The sequence below is a fragment of the Medicago sativa genome, chromosome 1, assembly GCF_051527215.1.
Source record: "Medicago sativa cultivar Bolivia chromosome 1, Bolivia_mono, whole genome shotgun sequence".
Taxonomy (NCBI): Eukaryota; Viridiplantae; Streptophyta; class Magnoliopsida; order Fabales; family Fabaceae; genus Medicago; species Medicago sativa.
In genome coordinates this window covers 11549118-11575344 of record NC_140749.1, presented here as the reverse complement: position 1 = coordinate 11575344, position 26227 = coordinate 11549118, and the positions used below count along the sequence as shown (strand labels likewise).

The 26227-nt window shown below is 34.1% G+C and overlaps 3 protein-coding genes and 1 long non-coding RNA gene across 31 annotated transcripts; 3 read left to right on the top strand and 1 right to left on the bottom strand.

Moving 5' to 3' along the window:
* The first annotated feature begins 624 nt into the window (after positions 1-624).
* LOC146952654 (uncharacterized) lies at positions 625-7427 on the top strand. Of its 3 annotated transcripts, none has more exons than XR_015007190.1 (4): positions 625-2046; positions 3607-4815; positions 5350-5682; positions 7243-7427. It is a non-coding gene; the product is annotated as an uncharacterized LOC146952654 (long non-coding RNA). The 3 variants fall into 3 exon arrangements; XR_015007191.1 differs by having other exon boundaries at positions 627-1179; positions 1714-2046; positions 3607-5682; XR_015007189.1 differs by having other exon boundaries at positions 3607-5682.
* Positions 7428-7672: 245 nt separating this feature from the next.
* On the top strand, positions 7673-10800 carry LOC146952653 (DUF1997 family protein, putative (DUF1997)). 5 transcript variants are annotated; one of them, XM_085704344.1, is made up of 8 exons: positions 7673-7715; positions 7880-7964; positions 8159-8388; positions 9026-9134; positions 9641-9686; positions 9903-9988; positions 10162-10220; positions 10438-10800. In XM_085704344.1, exons 2-8 carry the CDS (start codon positions 7905-7907, stop codon positions 10595-10597), a joined length of 750 nt encoding a protein of 249 aa, XP_085560470.1. In that variant the 5' UTR covers positions 7673-7715; positions 7880-7904; the 3' UTR covers positions 10598-10800. The 5 variants fall into 5 exon arrangements, with proteins under 5 accessions (XP_085560470.1, XP_085560461.1, XP_085560483.1 ...); XM_085704335.1 differs by having other exon boundaries at positions 8155-8388; XM_085704357.1 differs by having other exon boundaries at positions 7673-7723.
* Positions 10801-11899: 1099 nt separating this feature from the next.
* LOC146952652 (pre-mRNA-splicing factor) lies at positions 11900-16645 on the bottom strand. The gene is made up of 3 exons (XM_085704324.1): positions 16563-16645; positions 16039-16395; positions 11900-14638 (listed from the first exon to the last, which is right to left on the bottom strand). Exons 2-3 carry the CDS (start codon positions 16371-16373, stop codon positions 12259-12261), a joined length of 2715 nt encoding a protein of 904 aa, XP_085560450.1. The 5' UTR covers positions 16374-16395; positions 16563-16645; the 3' UTR covers positions 11900-12258.
* Positions 16646-18676: 2031 nt separating this feature from the next.
* On the top strand, positions 18677-23586 carry LOC146952651 (mitochondrial carrier protein CoAc1-like). Of its 22 annotated transcripts, none has more exons than XR_015007174.1 (11): positions 18677-19004; positions 19267-19676; positions 20408-20543; positions 20732-20807; positions 21368-21454; positions 21553-21665; positions 22101-22217; positions 22283-22392; positions 22571-22797; positions 23078-23242; positions 23363-23571. XR_015007174.1 is itself a non-coding variant. In XM_085704200.1 (10 exons), exons 8-10 carry the CDS (start codon positions 22290-22292, stop codon positions 23547-23549), a joined length of 429 nt encoding a protein of 142 aa, XP_085560326.1. In that variant the 5' UTR covers positions 18677-19004; positions 19460-19676; positions 20408-20543; positions 20732-20807; positions 21368-21454; positions 21553-21665; positions 22101-22217; positions 22283-22289; the 3' UTR covers positions 23550-23586. The 22 variants fall into 22 exon arrangements, 10 of the variants coding, with proteins under 10 accessions (XP_085560326.1, XP_085560332.1, XP_085560340.1 ...); XR_015007171.1 differs by having other exon boundaries at positions 18697-19004; positions 22296-22392; XM_085704200.1 differs by lacking the exon at positions 22571-22797 and having other exon boundaries at positions 19460-19676; positions 23389-23586.
* The last annotated feature ends 2641 nt before the right edge of the window (positions 23587-26227 follow it).

Genomic DNA, 26227 nt, shown 5'->3' with positions numbered 1-26227 from the left:
AATGACAAATGCCACGTGTACCCTATAAAAAAATAAAAAATAAAATTAATTATACAGTCAGCACGCCACGTCAGCAGAAAAGGGTGACTCATCGCGCCACGTCACGCCACGTCATCAGCTGGGGGTCCAATATTCGACCAGGGGGTTTTCGACGGAATCTTTATATTACAAGGTTGGAATCGAAAGAATCTTTTTTACAGGGGGGAAAACCGGAACTCGCCTATATTACAGGGGGTAAAAACGTATTAACCTTTGAAAAATATCATTTGTATTCGTTTGATTTTTGAAAATCTGCTTATTTAAATTAGTTTAAAAAATTATCAAGTTACGAATTAACTTCTCTCTCAATGTCAATTGACTAAATGCTTTTGTGTTTTTTTTTACAAAATAACCTGTGTAAATATAAATTTACAAAATTAAATAAATAACATTATTTAAATTCTGTATTTTTGAAATAATAAACTTAAAGAAAAAAAAACAGAACCACATTATACTTAAAAATCAGTAACGATTATGATTAAAAATTAATAAAGCACTACATCTATTTAATTTATTTCCCTAAAAAAAATCTATATAATTTATTTATCTATGTCTAAATAAATATATTGTAATATCCCGCTGAATTTATAATAAATTGTCGTATCAATTACATGTCAAAACATAAATAATTGTTAAAGGGGTTAATTATTTATTAAGAAATGAGACATTAATCTATAAATATCTCGCTCATTATTCCAATGAACTCGAGAAATTTAATGGTTACGAATTAACGGAGGATAATTGTGTCTTTTCCTTTAAAGGGCAAAATGGTAAACTTGCTAATCAAGATTTTTTTAAAGTTGGACCAAAGGCTTAATCTTCTCTCATTTTCCATATTCTTCTTCTTCATTCTAGAATATTTTCTTCCCCCTTCTCCCTCTAAGAAATCGGTCCCCTCCCTATACTACCTTAACCACCAAAACTTCATCAAATTACCATGCTTTCACTACATGAATGGTACACTTAAGTTTTCTAGAGGTGATTTAAGGAAGAAACACACTTCAAAACTTCTCCTTCCATTCTTAATTCCTCAAAACCGCCTCTCCTTTTGATTCTCCATAACCTTCATTTTCATTCAAGCCTCATGGGAATTAGCTTATGAGTTTGCATTAGAGCACCAAAGAATGGATTAATCACAAGGTAAGTGGCATAATCATCTTTTCATGGGAATTTATTTAATCCAAGCTTTGATATATGTTTTATGTGTAATTGGAAGAGGATTATGTGTGGTAATGGTATTTAGAAATATGGTATGAAGAATGATAATAAGCTAGGAGCATTGGTGTGAGAACTTAGGACTTAAAGTGTGCAAGTTATTCCCATAAGCTATTTCAAGTGATTATTGATTGTAACATGTTGGAATTTTGTATAACTGGTTTAGGAGGTGTTTAAACATGTTGGGATTGATTCTGGAAAATTTGATCAGAAATTGAATTGTTTAGAGGTCATAAGCTGTCAGTTAAGCTGTTTTGAGCAAAATGCCTTAAATGACTAAGTTGTGAGTTCAAACTACTGTACAAGTGATTCATAGGGTTAATAATACATGTTGGAACTTCTGTATTAAAGGTTGGGTCGAAATTTATGTGATAGAAGTTATAAGTTGCTAGTTAAGCTGTTGAAGAATAGCTTAAGTTGAAAGTTAAGTTGTTTCAAGTATTATTTTCTGATGAACAGTTTAGGCGAGATATGTTGAATTGGTATATGAGCAATGGAAAAAGAATAAGGTGTTCTAATCATGGTAAAGGTGATTAAATGGTAATTAAGCTGTTTTGGAAGTGCTTAAATAGCCAAACGGTGAACTTCGGGTGCAGGGACTGGAATGGAAATTTTTGTATATGCTGGTTGATGAAGTAAGAGTATGTCACAAATGAGTTGAGTTGTTTCAGAAAGAGTAACACCTATAAGCCAATACATAAGCTATTTTGGAAAATGGATTATGGAGTTTTGGAGCTAGCAAAAGCTGAAAATTGGGGATAAGCTGCTTGCAATTTCGGGACTAATGCCAAGGTGAGTTCCTTTAGCTTAAAACCCACCTTTGGGGATCAACTATGATTATGTTAGATTATTTAGATAATATGAATAATTTAGACCATTTCTATAATTACTGGCCGATTGTGCAAGCATGACTATCATGTCATATGATTGGTACATTTGAAACATAATAAATATGAGATAGTAGAATGATTAATTCTGAGTTAGGTATCCTTATTTGTTTATTCTAAAATCTCAATTATGTTAATAAGTATGTTATGCTAGTATAAATGTTGGAGGAAAAATTCTATCAACGCGAATGATTTATATAATTATAGTAATGATTTGAAAGAAAATGGAAATGAGAAGAAAAATTGAAATGAGTAACATGCTCATAGGAAAAAATAAAAAAGAAAAGAAACTATGAATTTTTATCCGTTTGCTACAACGAGAGATAATGTAGCCTATGACGTACGGGTCATAGTAATGAACTTTTTATCCGTTTGCTACAACGAGAGATAATGTAGCCTATGACGTACGGGTCATAGTAAATAACTTTTTATCCGTTCGCCACAACGAAGAGATAATGTGGTATATTTCCGTTCGCCACAACGAAGAGATAATGTGGTATATTTCCGTTCGCCACAACGAAGAGATAATGTGGTATATTTCCGTTCGCCACAACGAAGAGATAATGTGGTATATTTCCGTTCGCCACAACGAAGAGATAATGTGGTATATTTCCGTTCACCACAACGAAGAGATAATGTGGTATATTTCCGTTCGCCACAACGAAGAGATAATGTGGTATATTCCGTTCGCCACAACGAAGAGATAATGTGGTATATTTCCGTTCGCCACAACGAAGAGATAATGTGGTATATTCCGTTCGCCACAACGAAGAGATAATGTGGTATATTCCCGTTCGCCACAACGAAGATATAATGTGGTTTATGTACAAATAATGGAAAGAGATAAATGATGAAATAATTTATATTGAGCGGTACAAATGAGAAAATATTTTATATTGATGAGATAAATTATATTGAGTTGTATAAATGAGAAAATAATTTACATACTTTATTGATGGTAAATTCACATCATGAGATGCGATGATGAAGTATACGAGAAGTGTATCAATATGAAAATTATGTTTGAAATGAATTAGCTACGAAGCAATATTTTATGGAAATTTTACTAATCGTTGGAAATGAGGAATTTTAGTTATGAAACTCCGGCTTAGTTTGCCGAAACTAGTTGTTATCGGAAAAGAATCAGAGACATGCTCAATTCAGTATGTCAAAGTATAAGCTATACCAGAATACGATAGACCGGATATATGTTTATGATTATTATGTTTATGATTAAAGTTATGAATATGATTATAATTATTATATGATCAAAGTAGTATTTCAAACAGCGATTTTAGTTATCCCTTGATCGCTCAGTTATGCATAATGAAATTGTATAAACCCAAAATGGGTTGAGGTTAGAAACAGATAGCGATCCTAGGTTCCCCGAGGTTGCCTACAACCTAGGATAGATGGAACTCACTGAGACATCATGTCTCACCCAAATCCCTTTTATTTATTTCAGATATACGAGTTATTATACGTCATGATGGTTCTTGATGAAGGAGCAGAAGTAGCTGGACCATATAAAGTACACGTCAGTGGTACTATTTTTGAGTTAACAGGTGAGAAGTTCTATGAATTGTTCAGAGAATTTTTATTTATTGTAATTTTAATGTACCCGATGCCGAGTTTAACACTCATGCTAGATATCCTAGGTAATTTTCTAGTAGGGGTGTTTCAATTTGGTATCAGAGCAGGTCGATTCAGATCGTGCCTTGGGTCATTAGAATTCAATAAGATGTGGTGTGGCTATTGGGTTCCAGATATTTATTCCAAATGTCATGTTTGGCTGAGTCTGATCAACTCAGACTAGTATATGATAGTAGAACAAATGTCTGAGAGCTGAATAGGAACTTGAAAGAATGAAGCGTACGAAGAAGGAAAGGCATGATGTGAAGTTTATGATGAATTCTCTTAAGGAAGTATTCAACGCCAATGGTGGCTGGTACCTATGCAGTTTAAATTGGTTAGTCAGAAAGAATCAGTTTGTAACAGACGTATGTTGGAATCTAAAATTGAAAATTGGAGAAATTATTTGTGCTTATTAGCAAGTAAATCCCTAAATTTCGAGGACGAAATTTCTATAAGGGGGGTAGAGTGTAATATCCCGCTGAATTTATAATAAATTGTCGTATCAATTACATGTCAAAACATAAATAATTGTTAAAGGGGTTAATTATTTATTAAGAAATGAGACATTAATCTATAAATATCTCGCTCATTATTCCAATGAACTCGAGAAATTTAATGGTTACGAATTAACGGAGGATAATTGTGTCTTTTCCTTTAAAGGGCAAAATGGTAAACTTGCTAATCAAGATTTTTTTAAAGTTGGACCAAAGGCTTAATCTTCTCTCATTTTCCATATTCTTCTTCTTCATTCTAGAATATTTTCTTCCCCCTTCTCCCTCTAAGAAATCGGTCCCCTCCCTATACTACCTTAACCACCAAAACTTCATCAAATTACCATGCTTTCACTACATGAATGGTACACTTAGGTTTTCTAGAGGTGATTTAAGGAAGAAACACACTTCAAAACTTCTCCTTCCATTCTTAATTCCTCAAAACCGCCTCTCCTTTTGATTCTCCATAACCTTCATTTTCATTCAAGCCTCATGGGAATTAGCTTATGAGTTTGCATTAGAGCACCAAAGAATGGATTAATCACAAGGTAAGTGGCATAATCATCTTTTCATGGGAATTTATTTAATCCAAGCTTTGATATATGTTTTATGTGTAATTGGAAGAGGATTATGTGTGGTAATGGTATTTAGAAATATGGTATGAAGAATGATAATAAGCTAGGAGCATTGGTGTGAGAACTTAGGACTTAAAGTGTGCAAGTTATTCCCATAAGCTATTTCAAGTGATTATTGATTGTAACATGTTGGAATTTTGTATAACTGGTTTAGGAGGTGTTTAAACATGTTGGGATTGATTCTGGAAAATTTGATCAGAAATTGAATTGTTTAGAGGTCATAAGCTGTCAGTTAAGCTGTTTTGAGCAAAATGCCTTAAATGACTAAGTTGTGAGTTCAAACTACTGTACAAGTGATTCATAGGGTTAATAATACATGTTGGAACTTCTGTATTAAAGGTTGGGTCGAAATTTATGTGATAGAAGTTATAAGTTGCTAGTTAAGCTGTTGAAGAATAGCTTAAGTTGAAAGTTAAGTTGTTTCAAGTATTATTTTCTGATGAACAGTTTAGGCGAGATATGTTGAATTGGTATATGAGCAATGGAAAAAGAATAAGGTGTTCTAATCATGGTAAAGGTGATTAAATGGTAATTAAGCTGTTTTGGAAGTGCTTAAATAGCCAAACGGTGAACTTCGGGTGCAGGGACTGGAATGGAAATTTTTGTATATGCTGGTTGATGAAGTAAGAGTATGTCACAAATGAGTTGAGTTGTTTCAGAAAGAGTAACACCTATAAGCCAATACATAAGCTATTTTGGAAAATGGATTATGGAGTTTTGGAGCTAGCAAAAGCTGAAAATTGGGGATAAGCTGCTTGCAATTTCGGGACTAATGCCAAGGTGAGTTCCTTTAGCTTAAAACCCACCTTTGGGGATCAACTATGATTATGTTAGATTATTTAGATAATATGAATAATTTAGACCATTTCTATAATTACTGGCCGATTGTGCAAGCATGACTATCATGTCATATGATTGGTACATTTGAAACATAATAAATATGAGATAGTAGAATGATTAATTCTGAGTTAGGTATCCTTATTTGTTTATTCTAAAATCTCAATTATGTTAATAAGTATGTTATGCTAGTATAAATGTTGGAGGAAAAATTCTATCAACGCGAATGATTTATATAATTATAGTAATGATTTGAAAGAAAATGGAAATGAGAAGAAAAATTGAAATGAGTAACATGCTCATAGGAAAAAATAAAAAAGAAAAGAAACTATGAATTTTTATCCGTTTGCTACAACGAGAGATAATGTAGCCTATGACGTACGGGTCATAGTAATGAACTTTTTATCCGTTTGCTACAACGAGAGATAATGTAGCCTATGACGTACGGGTCATAGTAAATAACTTTTTATCCGTTCGCCACAACGAAGAGATAATGTGGTATATTTCCGTTCGCCACAACGAAGAGATAATGTGGTATATTTCCGTTCGCCACAACGAAGAGATAATGTGGTATATTTCCGTTCGCCACAACGAAGAGATAATGTGGTATATTTCCGTTCGCCACAACGAAGAGATAATGTGGTATATTTCCGTTCACCACAACGAAGAGATAATGTGGTATATTTCCGTTCGCCACAACGAAGAGATAATGTGGTATATTCCGTTCGCCACAACGAAGAGATAATGTGGTATATTTCCGTTCGCCACAACGAAGAGATAATGTGGTATATTCCGTTCGCCACAACGAAGAGATAATGTGGTATATTCCCGTTCGCCACAACGAAGATATAATGTGGTTTATGTACAAATAATGGAAAGAGATAAATGATGAAATAATTTATATTGAGCGGTACAAATGAGAAAATATTTTATATTGATGAGATAAATTATATTGAGTTGTATAAATGAGAAAATAATTTACATACTTTATTGATGGTAAATTCACATCATGAGATGCGATGATAAAGTATACGAGAAGTGTATCAATATGAAAATTATGTTTGAAATGAATTAGCTACGAAGCAATATTTTATGGAAATTTTACTAATCGTTGGAAATGAGGAATTTTAGTTATGAAACTCCGGCTTAGTTTGCCGAAACTAGTTGTTATCGGAAAAGAATCAGAGACATGCTCAATTCAGTATGTCAAAGTATAAGCTATACCAGAATACGATAGACCGGATATATGTTTATGATTATTATGTTTATGATTAAAGTTATGAATATGATTATAATTATTATATGATCAAAGTAGTATTTCAAACAGCGATTTTAGTTATCCCTTGATCGCTCAGTTATGCATAATGAAATTGTATAAACCCAAAATGGGTTGAGGTTAGAAACAGATAGCGATCCTAGGTTCCCCGAGGTTGCCTACAACCTAGGATAGATGGAACTCACTGAGACATCATGTCTCACCCAAATCCCTTTTATTTATTTCAGATATACGAGTTATTATACGTCATGATGGTTCTTGATGAAGGAGCAGAAGTAGCTGGACCATATAAAGTACACGTCAGTGGTACTATTTTTGAGTTAACAGGTGAGAAGTTCTATGAATTGTTCAGAGAATTTTTATTTATTGTAATTTTAATGTACCCGATGCCGAGTTTAACACTCATGCTAGATATCCTAGGTAATTTTCTAGTAGGGGTGTTTCATATATGGATTAAAGAGACAAGAATATCCTTTTCAACAGGTTAGCACTGGATTAAAATATTGGTCTTCTGCATGCGAATACTAGTGGTTAAGAAACAACATTTGTTTTGTTTTTTTACTGTTAAAGGAAACACACTTTTGGTGACAGTTAGAGGAAGTTGTGAGTAACAGACAGTGGCATTTAAGAGATAAGATCAGTTCTCAACTCTTCTTTGTCTGTCTCCCTTTACCACACAGATTCATTCATTGATTGATGGGTGATTATGTAACCAATGTTTTTTTTTTTCATTTACTTTTCCACTAGCACTGCAATCAAATTATTATCATTACTAACTAAAAAATATTCCATAATTTCAAGATTTCATAGTTATTGGAGCTGAATTTTATGTTCCATTGATAGTTTGGTGCTTTCTTTTTGCAGCAAAAGCAATCCTTTTGTGTAACAAATGGTATGGATATGGACAACACTTCTGGACCACACATTCCTTCCAAAATTTCACCCACTGGTATGTTTACTTAACTTGATTACTTTGTTGTAGCACCTTTGTTTCTGCTCTATCTGACTGAAATGATTGAAGTATTTCTTTTTTTCTTCCATTTTTTTTTCCTGTTGGATTGTAGGTCTCAAATCTTGTGAACTTTGATCTTTTCTATGAGTTGTTACTTTTGTTCATAAATTTGATTTATTTATTTTAGTAAGAAAATGGGCATCAAGGTGAAGGCGGTGACTTCCTCGGATTCAAATGCAAAGAAAGCAAATTTGTTTGCTACCAAAAAGGAAAGAGTTAAACTACCAACATATGATGATGATGTTCTTGGAGGAAAGGAATACCACATCAGTGAATTTCTAAGCCAGCCTAGTGGAATTTCAGCAGTGCTGAACACAAAGGTCTTGCAATCATTTCAATCTCTTGATGCTAACACATACAGGTATGACATATCTTTAATTCTTTTCCAGTGGCTTAAGTTATTTTTTAAATGGTTTGGATTGGAGAATGCAAATAATTTCACTCATCTAAACATTGAAATTAAATTAAAGTCAAGTTCAGGAATAGTTTACAATTGACTGTGCATACCTAATTCTTTGTCTATATTGAAGATGTAATAGTTCAGCTGATACACTCAGTTTCACCATATACAAAATAGGTTGAAAATACTATTCCTTATATTTGGAATGTGTGACTATGGCCTTGTATGAGTGAGTAATCAGCTTAATTAGGCGCTTATAGCGTAAGTGCTTATGTATAAGCTATTTTTATAACAAAAGATAAAATAAAGTCAAACATTTCATATAAGTTATTTTGGTAAGCAATCTTGGAAAGCTTATGTGAACAAATGAAGTAGATAAGCTTTAACTATTCTCACAAGTGCTTGTGCCAGTACAGAAGCTTATATAAGCCAATCCAAACAAGCCCTATAGAATCAATTGTCTAAAGCTTTTGGCTGTTTAGACAACAAAAACTTCTTTTTGAACACTATATATTATGAACTCTAGCAATTAGTGATTGCACTAGCTAGTGCTGTGGAAGAAATCTGAAATAGAAATATTTACTTATTGTATGTGTAGGTGTGAACTACCGAAACTTAAACTTTTGAAGTTTGAAGTTTCTCCTTTCATAGATCTGCGTGTTACCTCAACAGATGAAGATTGCTTGGTTGAAATGATTTCTTGTAAGGTGTTCCCTTTACAGGATTTTACACATTTTTTTTCTTCTTCTTCTTTTGGTAGAGCAACAGATGGAATGGAACACACATACGCACACGCACGATGAGATGCATCAACATGCATGCAACTCATCCTTATGTAATAAATCTTAATCATCACTCTTGAAAATGGAATCACATTCAATATATACTCTTTTTCCCATGAAGTCACCTGATTACAAAGCCTGTTTTTGCATGCTGTAAAACACATATTATGAGCTTAGATCTTAAATCAAATAAGCATATATCACCATTTTGATTTGAAGAGTTGTTGATTTCCTTATTTTTAAAATGAAGACTTAAGTTTCTTCAATAAATCAATAATAATTTTCCTAAAACATGCATATTTATTTAACTAATGCCCTATGATCCGATAAACGTGATATAAACTTCAGTTGTATCGAACATGCATCTTTGCAACATTCTTAGCCACTTATCCCATTTCATTTTTGAATACTTCACTATATTTTTTTTGCAGTTTGAGGGTTCAGAGATTGTGGAAGAGCTAAACGAGCACTTTTCAGGTATTTGTATTGTGTTTGTTGTAATTTTTTTTATAACCATGTTATCGGTGCGAAGTATCCACCAGCTTTGCCTTTAACTAATCTCCGTCGGGGAATCTGATTGAGTGACTGGCCACTTTTAATGGGGTCTTCCATCTAAACCACATTTTTTCAAAGTCCATAACAATGGATCCCATGTTGCAGCAATGTTTATTAATCATTTCTATGGATTTGCAGCATTTATGGTAAATCACATGACATGGAGTGATGCTGATACTGATTCATTTTTGGAAGTTGATGTGAAGTTGAATCTCACACTTGAGGTTACTCTTATACTCAAACTAAAAATATAGCATATACTGTCAGTTTTCACATTCATATTTGATTCCTCCTTAATCCTTGCTATTTCAATTTCTTATCTGCATATAATGTAACATTTTTCAATATTACTGTACTTAGCATTTTTCCTACATCTAAAAAATATTCTGTTTTGCAGATCTACACACGGCCATTCACCGTAATGCCTATTTCAGCTGTTGAAGGTCCTGGAAACCTGTGAGTTATTTAGTTCATAATCTTACAACTAACTCGATGTAAAAACTGATGAACTGAATGACAACTCATACCAAATTTGATATAATGGTTTGTCTGAGAACAAATATTTTCTTTAACTTTCAATGCTGTAGTTTTTTCCTTGTGATATTATATGATTCTATGCAACTTATTGATTCAGAATCAAATATTATAATATAGAAAATGTGGCTATGTGCAGAATGATGCAAGCTTTGGTGGACAAGCTCGTGCCACTTCTACTTCAACAGATGGTACAAGGTTATGATGAATGGGTTCAAAAGCAACTGTATTATCTAAACCAGTCTTCTAGTGAAGGAAATTTTGTAGTAGAGACAACAGAGGGAGGGAGAACCTTTTGATGTTTATGAAAAAAAGAGCGAAGAAAATGATTAGTACAAGCATTTAGTTTTAGGAAGTCTGTGTTAAGACTGTCAGTGTAATGTCTCTTCTGCAAGTAACTTATTTTTTTCTTTATTTTTTTGGTTTCAATAAATTTATTTTTAGTTTGGTACGGAATGACATTATTATAAACTTATAAGTGATCTCTGAGTTTTACAGCCTACTTTGGTCTCATTAACTTATAAGTGATCTCTGAGTTTTACAGCCTACTTTGGTCTCATTGAGACTTCAAGAGTCAACTCATCTAAATCTTTATACATGGCAAAGAAACATGGTGAAATATAAAAAAAATATAAAATAGTTTCAGAAATTTTGCAGTATTGAAAAATGTCGTCTTAAAATTCACCTGTTTTGGATAAGTGAGAAAGCATATGCTTGAAGAAAGAGGCATACATTACTCTCTAAAGTAAAATTTTATTTTGTAACTTGATCATTTAAATATTTTTTAATCACTAATAATATTATGAAATCAGGAAACATACAACACAGTAACAAATATAATTTTTACATTGATTTATGTCTACATTTTTTTTTAATTTGGTCTTAAACAACAAGATAGATTAGGTGAGCCAGGAGTCACTTGTACGTTCAGGACACGGGCTAGCAAAGGTAGCTGCAATGGCTTCGAGGGAGATTTGAGGGTTTTGAACAAAAAAAATGCAAGTATACATCACTTTAAATTTTGCTCTAAATTTATTATGATCCTTACATTCTAAATAATTATTTTGATCATTTATGCTTAAAATGTTATACAAATTTAGTAATCTCTATTAAATATGATTTGAAATATTGTAACTCTCAGTATATATATTCAATGTTTTCTAAATCTGAGGTGAAACTGAAATTCCCATTGAGAATCAAAATCAAGATCAAAGTAAATTAAAGCTATGAGGAAAAATCTGTATCACATTCAAGTTTTCATTTAACCAGAAGTATACAATTCAAGCCTAAGAGTTGAAAGCTACGGTCTACGTGAACAAACAAATTGATTTCAAACTAAAAGTAACAAGCAGTTTTCAATATTCTATATTTGAACCCAATCAGGTTTTGTTTTTCATTCTCTGCAGAAAACAACTAGGTTCAGCCCATTATTTTGATTCACTGTCACAGTCCTCAATCATTCTTGTAGAACAGCTACTAAACAAGACTTTTGATTCAAAATACCAAAACCTGACTGCTTGAGTTGCAGATATTTGTCATAATGAAATTTATGAACATTTTACCGCCATCCTACTATGGAGGCCTTTACCTGACTTTCCATCTCATCAAGCAAAATGTCTACTGTCATTCATGAAAATAGCAGGTTCAATATTTCCACTCTTACAACATTTAACACTTTCTTAATAGGAAAACACCAAAATTGACCAGTCATAACTCAACTTGAAATCTAAGTAAACATGAATGATTGTTCAAACACAAAATTACATGCTTTAAACAGCAGAAACATAAGACAACAAACAATACTCACGTCCACATTCGAAGTAGTAAACAAGCATGCTCAATTCCTGGACCATATTATTTGGTTTTCATGCTTCTCCTTTGAATTGGAAACATAGTATTTGGTTTTCTGGGAGTAATCCACATGACTATCCCTCTTACAGCCTTTATTTTCCCACTCTTCCTACTCCCTTCTGTGCTTTCTTTCTCCACGATCATCATCATCCCTTCTATAATGCCTTCTTTCTCCATGCCCATCATCATCATCCCTTCTGCGCTTTCTTTCTCCATGATACTCATCATCCCCTCTGTGCTTTCTTTCCCCACGAACATCCTCATCCCTTGAGCTCTTTCTCACTCTGTGATCATCATCTTCCCTTGAGTTCTTTCTTTCTTTGCGGTCATCCTCTTCCCTTGAGTTCTTCCTTTCTTTGCGATCATCCTCATACCTAGAGTTCTTTATTTCTACACTGCCATCCCCATCCCTTCTGTTTTGTGCTTCTCTATGACGACCCTCATCCCTTAAGTGCTTTCTTTCTCCAATATCGTCTTCATCCCTCAAGGTCTTTCTTCCTGTACGATCATCCTCAATCCTTCTAGTCTTTGTTTCTCTAAGATCACCCACATCCCTAGAGCTCTTCTCTCCTCGGCCATCACCATCCCGAGAGTTCTTTCTTTCTCCTCTGCCACCCTCATCCCTTAAGCTCTTTCTTTCTCCATAATCATCCCCATCCCTAGAGCTCCTTTTCTCTCCACGGCCATTGCCATCCCTTAAGTTCTTCCTTTCTTCATAATCATCCCCGTCTCTAGAGCTTCTTTTCTCTCCACAGACATCGCCATCCAGAGAGTTCTTTCTTTCTCTACTGCCACCCTCATCCCTTAAGTTCTTTCTTTCTCCATAATCATCCCCATCCCTCAAGGTGTTCCTTCCTGCACGTTCATCCTCAATCCTTCTGATCTTTCTTTCTCCGTGATCATCTTCATCCCTCAAGTGCTTTCTTCCTGTAGGATAATCTTCATCCTTTCCATGCCTTCTCTCTCCACGACCATCTTCATCTCTTAAGCTTTTCTTCTCCCGGCGGTCTTCCTCGTCCCTTTTATGCTTTCCATCTCTTGAATCATCTTCATTCCTTCCATGTTTTTTTTCTTCATGGTCATCCTGATCCCTTTTATAATCATTATCATTTCTTCCCTTCCTTCTTGTTTCATAATCCTCCCTATTCCGATCAATTCGTCCAACAGATTGTGATTCAACATCCCTGTTATAATTTCTGCCTCTCTGATCAGAAGTTTCATTATCATTCCCTCTGATCCTAGCTGATTTAGAATAACCATCTCTTTCTTCATTTTCATTTTGATAAATTCGAGATTTTGACTCAGACTCTGTTTTACCAAACTTCCTATCTTGTCCATCATGCTTAGCAAATTTGACAGTCTCCCTATCTCTATCTCTATCTTCATCAATTTTCTTTTCACCCTTGGCTATTGTTTGACTTCTAGAATCCGGACCCTCTTTATAATCTCTCCCATATGATTTTCTTAAAGAATCCAATCCATCAACCTTGGCACTATTTTTCCCTTTTCCTGCAGCATTACCTCTGTCATTTATTTCCTCCTTTGGCTCACTTCTCTTCGCTACAGACCCAACTTTTCTAGTTCTTCCATACCTGCGATCACTATCACTGCTGCCAGTTTCACTATCACTGCTACTCTCATCAGAGGAAGAGTATGTCCGCCTTTTAACATGTTTGTCTTGTCCTGAAGCATGCCTAACACTGCCTCTACCAGAGTCTGCATCAATAGAACCATACCTCCTTGTTTTCTGCTTCTCAAGTCTACCATGTTTCTCTTCCTCACTATCAGCATCAGATTCCTCTTCGGAATCATGATGTTTGCTCGTCTTTGCATGCCTCTTCACTTCACTAGTCCTACGCCTGGGCACGCCTTCATGATGATCAGAATCTCCATCTGAATCATGCCTCTTACTAGGCTTTACTGGTTTTTTATTACTTTTTCTTGCACTCTTGCTATCCTCACTATCAGAAGAGAAATCAGTATCATCACTGTCATCCACCCTGCCTTTCTTGCGGTGCTTAGATGTGCTCTGCTTCTTTTTAGCCTTGACCTTCCTCTTAGCATCACTATCAGAATCAGATTCATCACTACTGTCGGTACTCACTCTACTGTTCTTCCTTCTACCTGTTTTCTCATCATCCGTACTGCTATCTGAATCAGATGAATCATCCTTGTACTTTCTCTTGGGAGTTCCACCCTTCTTGTGGCGCTTTGTGTCTTTAACACTCTTTTTCTTAGCAGTTTCTTCTTTTTGAACTTCCTCCAATTGTTTCTTCCGACTGAAATCTCTGTCCAAAAAGGAATGTTCAGGTTTCAAAATATGTTTTGCATCAGCAAAAGAAACATCTTTCCCTTCGTTTCCAGCCCCTTCATCATTCCCATCCGTATTTAATTCATCAGCTTCAGATATTATGCCAAGAGCAGCTTTCAATGTTTCCATCTGTTTTTCCTTTCTAGCAGCAATTTGGTGACTCTGTGTATCAGAAATCCTGAAAATTCCATATAAGTTTTTGTTAATGATACTTAGGTATTAACTTCGCAAACACAATTCACAAAAAAAAATAGTTAGGGGTGTAAGCCTTTCTGTAACTGCATTTATAAGCAATGAGAATCTGTATATTTCAGATATTTTTTCATGGAAAAAAAAAAGTTATTATAACATTATTGTGTGTAAGTATTTAGAACATATTGGAATCTGAAAAAGAAAAAGAAAAAACAGGTTATATGATTATTTTAAGCTCTGTTTGGGAATGCTAAGTCAACATGTTGACATATATTTGATATTAAAAATAAAAATTAAAAGAACATCATGATTAATGGTCATATAATAGTTTGTTCAGTATAAAAAATACAAATTGAAGTAGCATTAATCCAATATGCCAATAATTTTTGTCAGAAGAGTCCCGTGGAAATAGTTAATTCATTAATTTACGCAATTCATAAACCGCCTCTAATATGAAACTAACCACTTAGTTCAAACCCACAGACTAAAACTCTGTAGCACCCACACTTCTCATCGAAGGCGAGTCCTGTGTACACAACACGGACACATGTGATTACATTCAATTTTAGTGTCCATTTTTAAAAAAAGTAAGCCATCCCGCCCTAAACCCTCCATCTAAACATACCCTCAGGAAACTACGTAGAGTTGATTCTTAAAAAATGGGTAGTAATCAAACAAAAAGAAAAACTTATTCTTTACACAAATCCCTGAAAAAAAACACGTTTTTAAACAACCTTAAAATCACTTTTTTCAAGCTTAACCAAATGGGCCCTTAACATTACCCCCTGAAACTATGTCTAATTGCATCCAGCCTCTAAATCACACACAGCAACCAGTCTAAAAAATACAAATTGAAGTAGCATTAATCCAACATGCCAATATTTTTTTTGTCAGAAGAGTCCCGTGGAAACAGTTAATTCATTAATTTATGCAATTCATAAACTGCCCCTAACATGAAACTAACCACTTAATTCAAACCCACAGACAAAAACTCTGCCGCACCCACACTTCTCATCGAAAGTGAGTCATGTATACACGACACTGACACATATGATTGCATTGAATTTTAATTTTCTTAAATTATTATTGGTATCAAGGTGATTGTGTCTGTGCTTCATTCAACAAAACCAATATCATGCTAACCAACAATACATAGAGAGCATCGTCAATTCAACAAACAGTTTAAAGTGATTACATTGAATTTTAATTTTCTTAAATTATTATTGGCATCAAGGTGTTCGGTGCTTCATTCGCAAAAACAATATCATGCTAACCAACAATTCATAGAGAGCATCGATAATTCAACAAACAGCTTAAAATAAAATCATCACTCATACCCACACATCAAACAATCCTAACACAACTATCAAAATCCAAAACACTCACTTATCCATATTGGATCCATCGTTTTCATCAGCTGCAGCCTCCAAGTTATTCCTCGCCTCTTCAAGCTTCTCCGCAATCTCAGCCTCAGTATAACCCTGATCAATCAGCTTATCTTCAAGAATAACAAGCTTCAGCTGAATCTGCCGCTTTCGGTCATGCTCAAGAATCTCTTTATTAGCCTTTCTACTAACACCAGCAGTACCTTGATCTCCCTCAAACCCCTTCATATTTTCAGCAACCTTCGAAGTTCTCGGCTTCACGAAGAATTTGTTGCTTTGAATGTACCCATTGGTACCAGACCCTCTTGGGGTTTGTAACCCGATTCCGTTGTACATATTGTTCGCGACAAATCAAACACTGCAATTGAAAACCCCAGAAACGTATATCAGAAACCCTAATTTCAACAGAAATTCATAGATCGTATATATAAATCAGAATTTGTTGTTATTAAAGCGTAGAAAACGAAAGGGAACAAAATCAGAAACCCTAATTTAAAACGGAAATGAAGAGATAAAAAGATTTACCGTGAAAAAAGAAAGAAGAGAGAAGAAGAATCGCGTTCGAAAAGCGATTATAATGGAAACGATGAAGCTAGAAATGAAGCAGTGATTCTGATAGCGGCAATGTTGATATTTCACGAGTGCCGATTCAGATATTATTTTGGGACAATACTATTTGCACCGCTATTTTGGTTAATAAACCACATACAATTATACGTTCTTTTTTAGTATCATTATTATTATATGTAATATGTAACAAATAGATAAGAATAAATTTAAATATTAAAAAATATAACAAACATGATATATATATATATATATATATATATATATATATATATATATATATGTACTTTTTTTATCATTTAAAAGTGTAACAAAATAGATAAATATATTATATATTGATACTTACTTTTCATTATCCAAATTATATCCTTAAACAACTTTTTATATAATAAAGATTGTTGTTGATGTCATTAAAATAAAGAATTTATATTATAATTTTTTGTTATAATGTTGGTGTCTTGAAATAGATAATCATGGTTAGTTTGTTTTGTTATAAATCGAAAACAACAAACATTTATATTTTCAGTTTTAATGAAAATAAAAATTTCATAAAAAAAACACCGTTCATAATTTTCAAACATTAGCACAATAAAAAAAGTGAAAAGACGGGCACCCATCTTTTCGCTAGTATAAATTAAATATTTCACGACATATTTTTTCCTTCCACTGTGGTGTAAAATTTAAGTAGGCCTAACATTTTAAGAGAAAATTGGATATAAACATAAAATAATTTTAAACTTTCATCTAATAACAACCTTGTATTATATCAAATCACGTATCTTGCTAAGGATTGGTAATGAAGGAGACTACAAGATTCCATCATTATGCAAATCTCTTAGAACTCATTCGGATGTATTTTGCTAAGGATTGGTCTATTTCAATTCATCATATCTTTCGAGAGGGGAATTCTTGTGCTGACATTCTTGCTAAGATGAGAGCTAACAGTTCAGACCATCTTGTTACTTTCAGTGAACCTGTTCATTGTTTAGCATCAGCTTTACTAGGCGATGCCTTAGGCGTGTCCTTTTCAAGGACTTAGTTTTTTTTTCCGTCTTTTTTTCTTCCTTTTTTTTTTCTCATGTAACCAAAAAAAATCACGTCATTTCACTCTACTTTAATGGCGTAATGTAGAGAAATACTTGACTCTTGTTAGATGTCGGTGTAAATTTAATTTGCACTAACAAAACATATTTATTAAACTCTCATTTTAAAAAGAGTCGCGTTAACATGGCCTCTTTACCATGAGTTGAGTAACTTAATTTTAACTGGTTTGAAGTAATGGATTAAATTGTTGAGAAGTTAAAAGTCTAGGATTCAAATCTTGATAAAGAGAAAAAAAATACTAATATACTAACAATTAACTTAGTAACATTTACGATTAAAATTTTTTTTCTCTTTGGACATTTTTTAAGAAATTAAAATTATTTTCATTTTGTGATGAAAATATAAATTTTAAATTATAATGATGTAAGGACCTTCAGAGTAATGCAGCTGAAATTTTTTATTTGAGAGAGTAGCTCTCTTTTTGTTTCTTTTGTTTTTCCTTTTTCTCTTTTATCTTAACCCTGTACACCAAAAACTGAGAGAGACAAGAGTGAGTGAGTGAGGGTATTAGAGAGTTGAGATAGAGTAAGTTGAAATGTAGGTTAGAGTTTGAAATATGTTGTTATTGGTTAAATTAGATTTTTGATCTCTTAACTTAATCTTAGGTTCTACGTCAAAAGTTAATCTTAGGTTTTGTAAAAAAAAGTTAATTTTAGTAATGTCTTAAGTTTCATTTTCATCCCTTAAATTTTAAAATTTAAACGTGATATCTTAAGTTTTTTTTCGTTTTATTTTGATCACTTAATTTATAAATATTAGATCATTTGATTTTTAAGTTACAAAATTTAGATACTCTAGTTCTTCCTATTAGGGACCAAAATGTCATAATATTTGTAACATCTACTAAACTAAATATGAAAATAATAGTCCATGTGTTTTACCATTTTGCCCTTCTGAGGGGCATTTTGGTAAATCGGTAAATTGTACCCCCCCTGCCTATATATATGTGAGAAGCAACAAAAAAAAAAGGGAGAGAGAAACGGAACGGGAGAAGAAACGGAACGGGAGAAGAGAAAGAAGGGGGAACGGGAACAGGAAAGGGAAAGGGAAAGGGAGGAGAATCGATTCTCCTCCGTCACAACTGCGGCGCCGGTGAGGAAGAGTAAGAGAGAGACGGTAACGGGAACGGGAGAAGAGAAAGAAGGGGGAACGGGAACGGAACGGGAAAGGGAGGAGAATCCATTCTCCTCCGTCACAGCTGCGGCGAAAAACGGCGGCGCCGGTGAGGAAGAGTAAGAGAGAGACGGTTGTATCCAATCTAAAGCCATGCATGTATAAGTCTTTCCCTCCGACCAGGTATCATTCTTCTTCTCTTTCAATCCCTAATTCCCCATTTCATTCACAGATTAGGGGTATTATATCATTCTTCTTTCAATTTTAGTTTTCTATCCCGAATCTGTTATCTGTGTTTGTTGGACATATTTGATTCTTCTCCAATTTGTGGGATTAGGGTTTCGAACCTTTGAATTGGGGTTTTCTTTTTTGATTTAGTGAAATTGAATGTTTTGTGATGGAATTACATACATTGATTTTATTTCCTTTTTTTTTTCGATTGAAGGGTTTGATGGCATGGGAGAGAGGAACTGGAGAAGCAAAACTAGAAATTGATTGAAGGGGTTGTGCATGGGATTTGAGAATGGGTTTTAAGGGACATTAAAAATTAATTTGGGTTTTTAATTTCATTAAAAAATAAATTTTTAAAATTTAGGATTTTTTTTGTTTTGTTGGTTGAATATGGATTTGTGATGCAGGGTTTGAATCACAGGCCAAAGACCAAGATTCATGTGGTTGGAACAGGTTCAATGAATTTAGCTGAGTATGCATCTGTTGTTGATCAGAAGGATTTTGATTTGAGCATCCCACTTACAATTCCTGGTGGTTTTGCTGTTGACCCTTTTCTTTCACTCACTGTATGTTCAACAATCTCCCACAGTCAAAGTTCTAAGGAATCCAAGCCAAGCCTTCTCGGTGAGTTATTGTAATTGAACAAAGATATAAGAGTTAATCGATCAATATATAGTTGTCACTGTAGAATTTGAAGCTTCATCCCCCACAGTTTTTATTACTTTTCTCTTTTATTGATCTTCCTTTGCAAGTTGCAACTATCATTTTTGTCATGATCTACACTCATAAAGTTTGTTGACTTAACTTTTTTCATCTTTCATTTATAATAGACACATGAGAGTTTATCCCTAACCTTATTTTTACCAGCTGAAATGTCAGTTAATCAGACTAAAATTGATAGTTGCGTTTGGAGTTCCCTTTATACTATGGTAGCAATAGTATCTGCACTATATTGTTAAGCTGTTAAATCTTTATTGGTTGTATGTTCTGGTCTTCAAATACTTCCTAAGGGCTTATTTGCGCATTGATTTGCTTAGATCTGTAATTGACTTCAGAAGTTAGTGTTTTGCAGGATGGTAAGGATCGCATTTTCATTATGATTTGATTTTATAAATTGATTTTTTTTATATTTAGATGTTTTCAACCCGTGAGAAAGATGTTTCTGCCAAGGGTTTTGAGTTGTTTACAAGAGATGATAGTTATGTGAGCAAATCCAAGTCTACATTATTGTTGTTGAATGTTTTAACAAATGTTTGATCTTAAATAAATTTATGACCTCTAATGTGTCTGTTTGTGATCTATTGCATTGATTGTTGTTTCTGAAAGCTTTTTCTGGGTTTGTGTTTTTGGCTCAGATAATGCAAATGATGGGTGGTATCCTCCGGTGTCTCAAAGTTCATGTAATCCTGGCTTAGTAATGGCGAATCTAAGGAGGAGATCAGCTCCTGTTCGCACATTACTTGGAATCAACGAGAATTTGGCCTAATAACAGTGAGAATCTCACATTATTGTGTTATTTATAGAATGCTTAGTTGATTTGCATAGTACAATGGACTTTCCTGTATCAGTGTTAAGTTTTTTATATCTCCATGGCTTTTTCTTAATAGCAATTTAGAGGACTCCCATTTTTTTACATAAAAAGTGTTGATTATGTTTGTTTTTGTTTTTGTTTTTTTAAGCTGCTCGCGGAGGAGAAAAACTATTATTGAAGGGCCTTTATTCTGGATTGGCAGGGAACCTTGCTGGTGTCTTACCGTGAGATCCTTGTGGATAGCATGATATTTCAAACATTCTAGGTTTTGTATGTTAGTTAGAAATTTTGAAAACTCTAACTCGAAAAGAAGCCAAAAGTTATTGGCAAGCATAGGGCACGCACACACACACAGTATACAACTTTCAGTAGGATTTGAAATATGATTTATCTAATTCTTGGTTGTGATTTGTCTGTTAACTGCACTTATCATTCTTGATACTTCTTACAATCTATGGTATGGATCATTTAGCTATATATGGTTGTTTGGATCATGTTCTATTCTAATTTTATAAAAGGGGGGTTGAGCTTGACTCAACACCAACTATTAAATTCTGGGACCCTCTCCTTATATTAAATTTTGTTTGGAACAATAGTATCTTTTATAGAAACGATTATTTATTCTAAATTAAATGTTTTATGCATACTTAAATTGAAGGAGATATATATTTCACAGATTATTTAAGCGGTTTTCAAGAATTATTGTTCTATGCATATTAATATTGATTCATGAATCATACCTAGGTTTTTTCATTAACATCTTGTGTTGTTTTATTGTTTGTAGATTTTTCTTTAACGGTCCCTTCTGAGTTGGAATCGGTTTTGAGGTTGAAGACTGTTAACTACTTTGTTACAAGGAGGCCATGGCTTGGTATGTACAACGCTGCTAGCTACCATGGTTATTTACTATTGTGCTGTATTTTTTGCTTAGTCAGATTCACTTATAGTTTTTATGTGTTTTGGTTAAAGATCTTTATGGGGTTAATGTGATACCTGTTGTGCCATTTTGAAGTGCAAGTAGAAAGCCTCATGTTGATTCTTCCCTTTTTCGCTGTTGCTTATCAGATGAGCTGCTCTTTGAGGTATTGTATTTCACATGATATATGTAACTACACTATTTGGTCATGACTTTTTGATATGGTGTGAGACCAGTTACAATGTGCGGGAGTAGTTGGTTTGTTTGCGGTTGTATGCTCCTACTTCAGATAACTCATGTGCGATATTTGGTGTGGGTCTGTTTGGTCATTTTATGAAACAACGCTAGAAGACATTAACAAAGCTCTTCGTACACTTGAAACTTAAAAGAAGGCATCATTTTTACAATATTAAATTAAAAAATCATCTTTGTCTCTCACTTGCACAACTTATTGATGGTATTTAGTGCATTATCGTTGATTCTAACGGCTTTGAGAACAGAAACTGTTCTTAAAATAAGAAACAGAAAGGTTTATGGTTAAAAAATCATTATTAAATACAAGAACAATGTCTCAGAGAAATTTATTGAATACACCTTGCAGGTATTTGCTCGAATGACTTCATATGATATGGGAAAAGCCTCTTGTGTGTGTTGAAAATGGCGGTATACAATTCGTAACCCTGTATTTTGGCGCAATGCATGCTTGAAGGGTTGGCAGGTAATGTCATTGGAGGTTTTGAATATGGATCTTCTACTGCTTATAAGTCTAATTTTTGACTACAGTCTTTTTATGAAGCTCTCTGGAGCGGTTGAAAACTATAAGATACTTCAATCAAAATACGACGGCTCATGGCGGAAAATGTGGCTCTTACGGCCAAGGTTGCGATTTGACGGTAAGCAGAACTATCTCTTATTTCATAGCCTTATTTCATGCTCTTCATATTGACTGGTTACCTTAGTACAGTGTGTCTAACTCTATGCATAAATACGAGGTCCCACATTAGCTGAATTGTTTATGGCTACAAAGAATATAATCATTCCCTATGTAAAAAATTTGTCCAATATATGCAGGATAATATTCTGCGCTACAATGAAGAATCAATCAAGAAAATGAATGGTTCTAATCACATATTTTCTTAGTCAGTGAAATCTCAACTGTTAGATAGTTCTCAACTGTTAGATGGCTTTGTTAATAAAATGCATAAATCTGGTGAGCCACATACTCTTAGTGTTATTGCCCAGGATATAGAGATGCCCCTTCCACCTTTAGCTCTCACTCCACTATGACATGGAATCAGGTAGGTTTGATTAGTTGATTAGTGAAAATATCTCTTTCGATAATGGCATGATCTAATACCACCTTCAATGTGTATATATGTTCCATTCTGTCAATTCTGAAGTCCTATAAATTCCAATTTTGCATCAAAAATATTTAAAAAAAATATTACCTTTAGGGTATTTTCCTTTTGAGGTTTAGTTTTAGACATGTTTTTCTCTTTTCTTTAAAGTATAAACATTCAGATGATTTATGCATTTCTTATAATTTATGCATTTCTTATGCTTTTTTATTGATGTCAGGAAGACTGTGCAATTTTTCCAAAGTATTGGCAGACTTGGTTGATACAATCAAACCTCTTGCTCAGAATCAAAAACGTGTAATAGAACATAGTCTGCTCTCATCACCTTTGCTAGCTGCTGTAGAAGAACCTGCTCTGCGCCAGGCTTTCAGCAACCTTATTGAAGGTGCTTTACTCCGAGTTAAAATGTTTTTAAATCTTCTCAACATAGATTGCATAGACTAAGTTACATAGCTTCCCACCTTGATACTTGGAACTGTTAATTAAGCCTGTGTTGTTATTGTAGAACTGTTATGTTAATCATGGCCACAGCTCCGACACTCTTTGGAATATTCCCATACGCGGGTTTGAAATTCTACTTCTATGAGGAAATGAAGCGCCATGTACCTGAGGATTACAAAAAATGCATCGTGGCGAAACTCACATGTGGATCCGTGGCAGGTTTATTGGGCCAGACATTCACATCCTCTTGAAGCTGTCAGGAGGCAAATGCAGGTAACATGCTTTATTTGGTCTCTGATAGATCTCTGGCAAGTACACCAAATACTATCGAAGTAGTAAAAATATCGATCCCACGAGGACTGTGTTAATCTCAATTCAGCAATAAGGTAAAATATTTAGGATGCGTAAAAGTTATTTTTGGTTTGCCACTAGGCAGTAGATTTGATTGCATAAAATTAAATAACATAAAATAAAGATTTGGTTAGAAAATAATAGAGAGATGAGATCAGGTCTTTCGAATCATCGATGTTCCCCTAATTGTTATGCTGCACCTATTCTTATGAATGATCTTCTAATCCCACGATAGTTAACAAAATAGTCCTAATCAATCCCTTGAGTTAGGACCCTCTTCTTAAACTACAGCCCCTAATCCCTTAGGTGGTCTAATAATCTTTGAAGGTTTAAAGCACGTTAACCTAATATCACTAATAAACGATTATCCATTCCTAGACTAACCATGTTTATTAGAACAATTCAATTTGGTCTAAGTCGAAAGCTATGGTCAGTAGTCATTCGTTCTCACAAAATCATGTTTATATTTGATCAGGATATAAAAAGCATTAAGAACAATTGAATTGAATAAAGACTAGAATATCATTCACAATAAATAGAGTTTCACAACATAATATCTCAATTAGGGTTACAAAGAATCATCTCAGACCTAATCTCTAAGAGATTTAGCTACTCATAATTGAGTTTACAAATAGCATAATCAATGAAAGAATTAAAACATACATAAACTGGTAAAGAATGGAGGAAATCGCCCCGTTCTTCAGTCTCCAGGTCTGCAAATCGCACTTTCTCTCTCCAGAATTCGTAACCCTTGTTTTTGGAATAGACTTCAGCATAAATAGGCACAGAAAATCGCCCAAATCGTGTCACGTTTTAAGTGAATCGTGACACGTTTTTACCTTCTGGAGCAAGAAACTGAATTAGGGTTTCACCAAATCGTGTCACGTTTTACCAATCGTGACACGTTTTCATAATGTCGAACCAAACCTTTCTGAAGCTCTTAAATCGTGTCACGTTTCTGATAAATCGTGACACGTTTTCTTTCTTTGTATTTTCTTCAGTTTTTCTGCTCTTTTGCTGCATAAGTCTCCTTGTGAACTCCATTTTTGTGCTAAAATACATATAAAATTACGTAATGACAAGATGTCATCACAACCCCAAACTTAAACCATTCCTTGTCCTCAAGGAATTTGCTTGCAAAGCTGACAATCGACAGTGAAATAACAATTACCTGATCAAGCGATAGTACCCAAAAGTTCAACTCCTTACTAGCTAAAGATGAGCTAGTTTGACTTGTTCGCATCCACCAATTCACAACTCCACGCATCAATATGAAATAGGGTTCTACCAGTCGACATGCAGGTCTACATATTACCATACGCTTGAAAAGTTTCTAAATATCAATCAAAGTCAATATCATTACACACTTTTGAGGTCTTTAGGGTTATAACGGGGCTTAGGTGAAAGGTGGGACATATTTGGATAAGTAGGCTACACAAAATTTGAGTTAGGCATTCCTACGGAAGTTAAAGAACAAATTCAATCCTACGATCATTCACCTTGTGGAATAACAATCAATGCAAAGGTACTAGAGAATAATTATAACTTTTAGGGACAATCGAGTTTGAAGTTACTCGCATGTTTCAAAGTTTGGTCCCTTTTTCATCATTCATTTCATATTTTTTTTTCATACATCAATTTTTGAATGTATTTTTGCATTTTGCATGACAATTCTTTTTCTTTTTGTTCTCTTATTCTCTAGTACCCCCACCCCAAACTTAATTGGTTGCAAATTCCAATAGCAACCCCAAACTTAATTTTAAGCAACATTCTACAATGCCTAACTCAGAAAAACAATAAGGGACAAGTCCTAAAAGTCTCTAAGTTTGTAATGTAGTTTGTCACCGAACAAAAAGTTCTAATCCTACCGGCTCAAAGTGGCTAAGAAAAGGATAAAGTTTAACAATTTTAATCAGGGTAGGCTTCAAAAGGCTCACAGGACCAAGCACTTTTGCCTCAGTGTGTAATTAACAAAGACCAATCAACAATAGAGAAAAATCGCAAGTTCTAGAAATGTAGATGCATGGAATAATCTAATATATGTAAATTGAAAAACAAAATTTGGCAATGAACCTTATGGCTGAGATTTCTGGGAGTTGTGACTATCTATCTTTACTGCCGTACACTTCGCCTTTGAAATACCAAGCCACTCCTCCTTATGAACTTTTGGAATACCACTTGAACAAATATTTGTTACTACACTGTAAAAAGTCAACTAAACAAACAAATTCATCAATAATAAACAAGTGCAGGAATAATTACATAAACGGGGAGTAAAACCGAGTTAAACTTAATGAAAGCAAATAAAATTGTTCGAACATAAAATTAAAGTTACATAACCAAAGTGCTGAAACAAAAACAGAAAAAGAATAAAAGGTGGGCCATCAGTAGCCCACTCAATCCTGCATCTGGTCCGTCGGAATCCAAGTGTTGGGGTCCTCCTCTGCATAGGTATCCTCCCCAAAGTGCTGCCTAGACTGAGCTCCACCAGCAGCAAAGTCAGCTCGGATCTCCTGCTCTCTATCCTGAGCTCGACCTCTGGTGACATCAAAGTAGTGGTCCATAGCCTCCTCGGACC

Bases quoted from the DNA above. Each gene is read 5' to 3' on its own strand.
- LOC146952651 (XM_085704200.1), top strand. From the start codon at position 22,290: ATGAAGCTCTCTGGAGCGGTTGAAAACTATAAGATACTTCAATCAAAA. The intron at 22,393-23,077 runs GTAAGCAGAACT...TATTGATGTCAG, and splicing joins GCCAAGGTTGCGATTTGACG to GAAGACTGTGCAATTTTTCC. The intron at 23,243-23,388 runs GTGCTTTACTCC...TCATGGCCACAG, and splicing joins TTTCAGCAACCTTATTGAAG to CTCCGACACTCTTTGGAATA.
- LOC146952652 (XM_085704324.1), bottom strand. From the start codon at position 16,373: ATGTACAACGGAATCGGGTTACAAACCCCAAGAGGGTCTGGTACCAAT. The intron at 14,639-16,038 runs GTGAGTGTTTTG...TGGAATTTTCAG, and splicing joins GATGGATCCAATATGGATAA to GATTTCTGATACACAGAGTC.
- LOC146952653 (XM_085704335.1), top strand. The intron at 8,389-9,025 runs GTATGACATATC...TTGTATGTGTAG, and splicing joins CTTGATGCTAACACATACAG to GTGTGAACTACCGAAACTTA. The intron at 9,989-10,161 runs GTTACTCTTATA...TCTGTTTTGCAG, and splicing joins AGTTGAATCTCACACTTGAG to ATCTACACACGGCCATTCAC.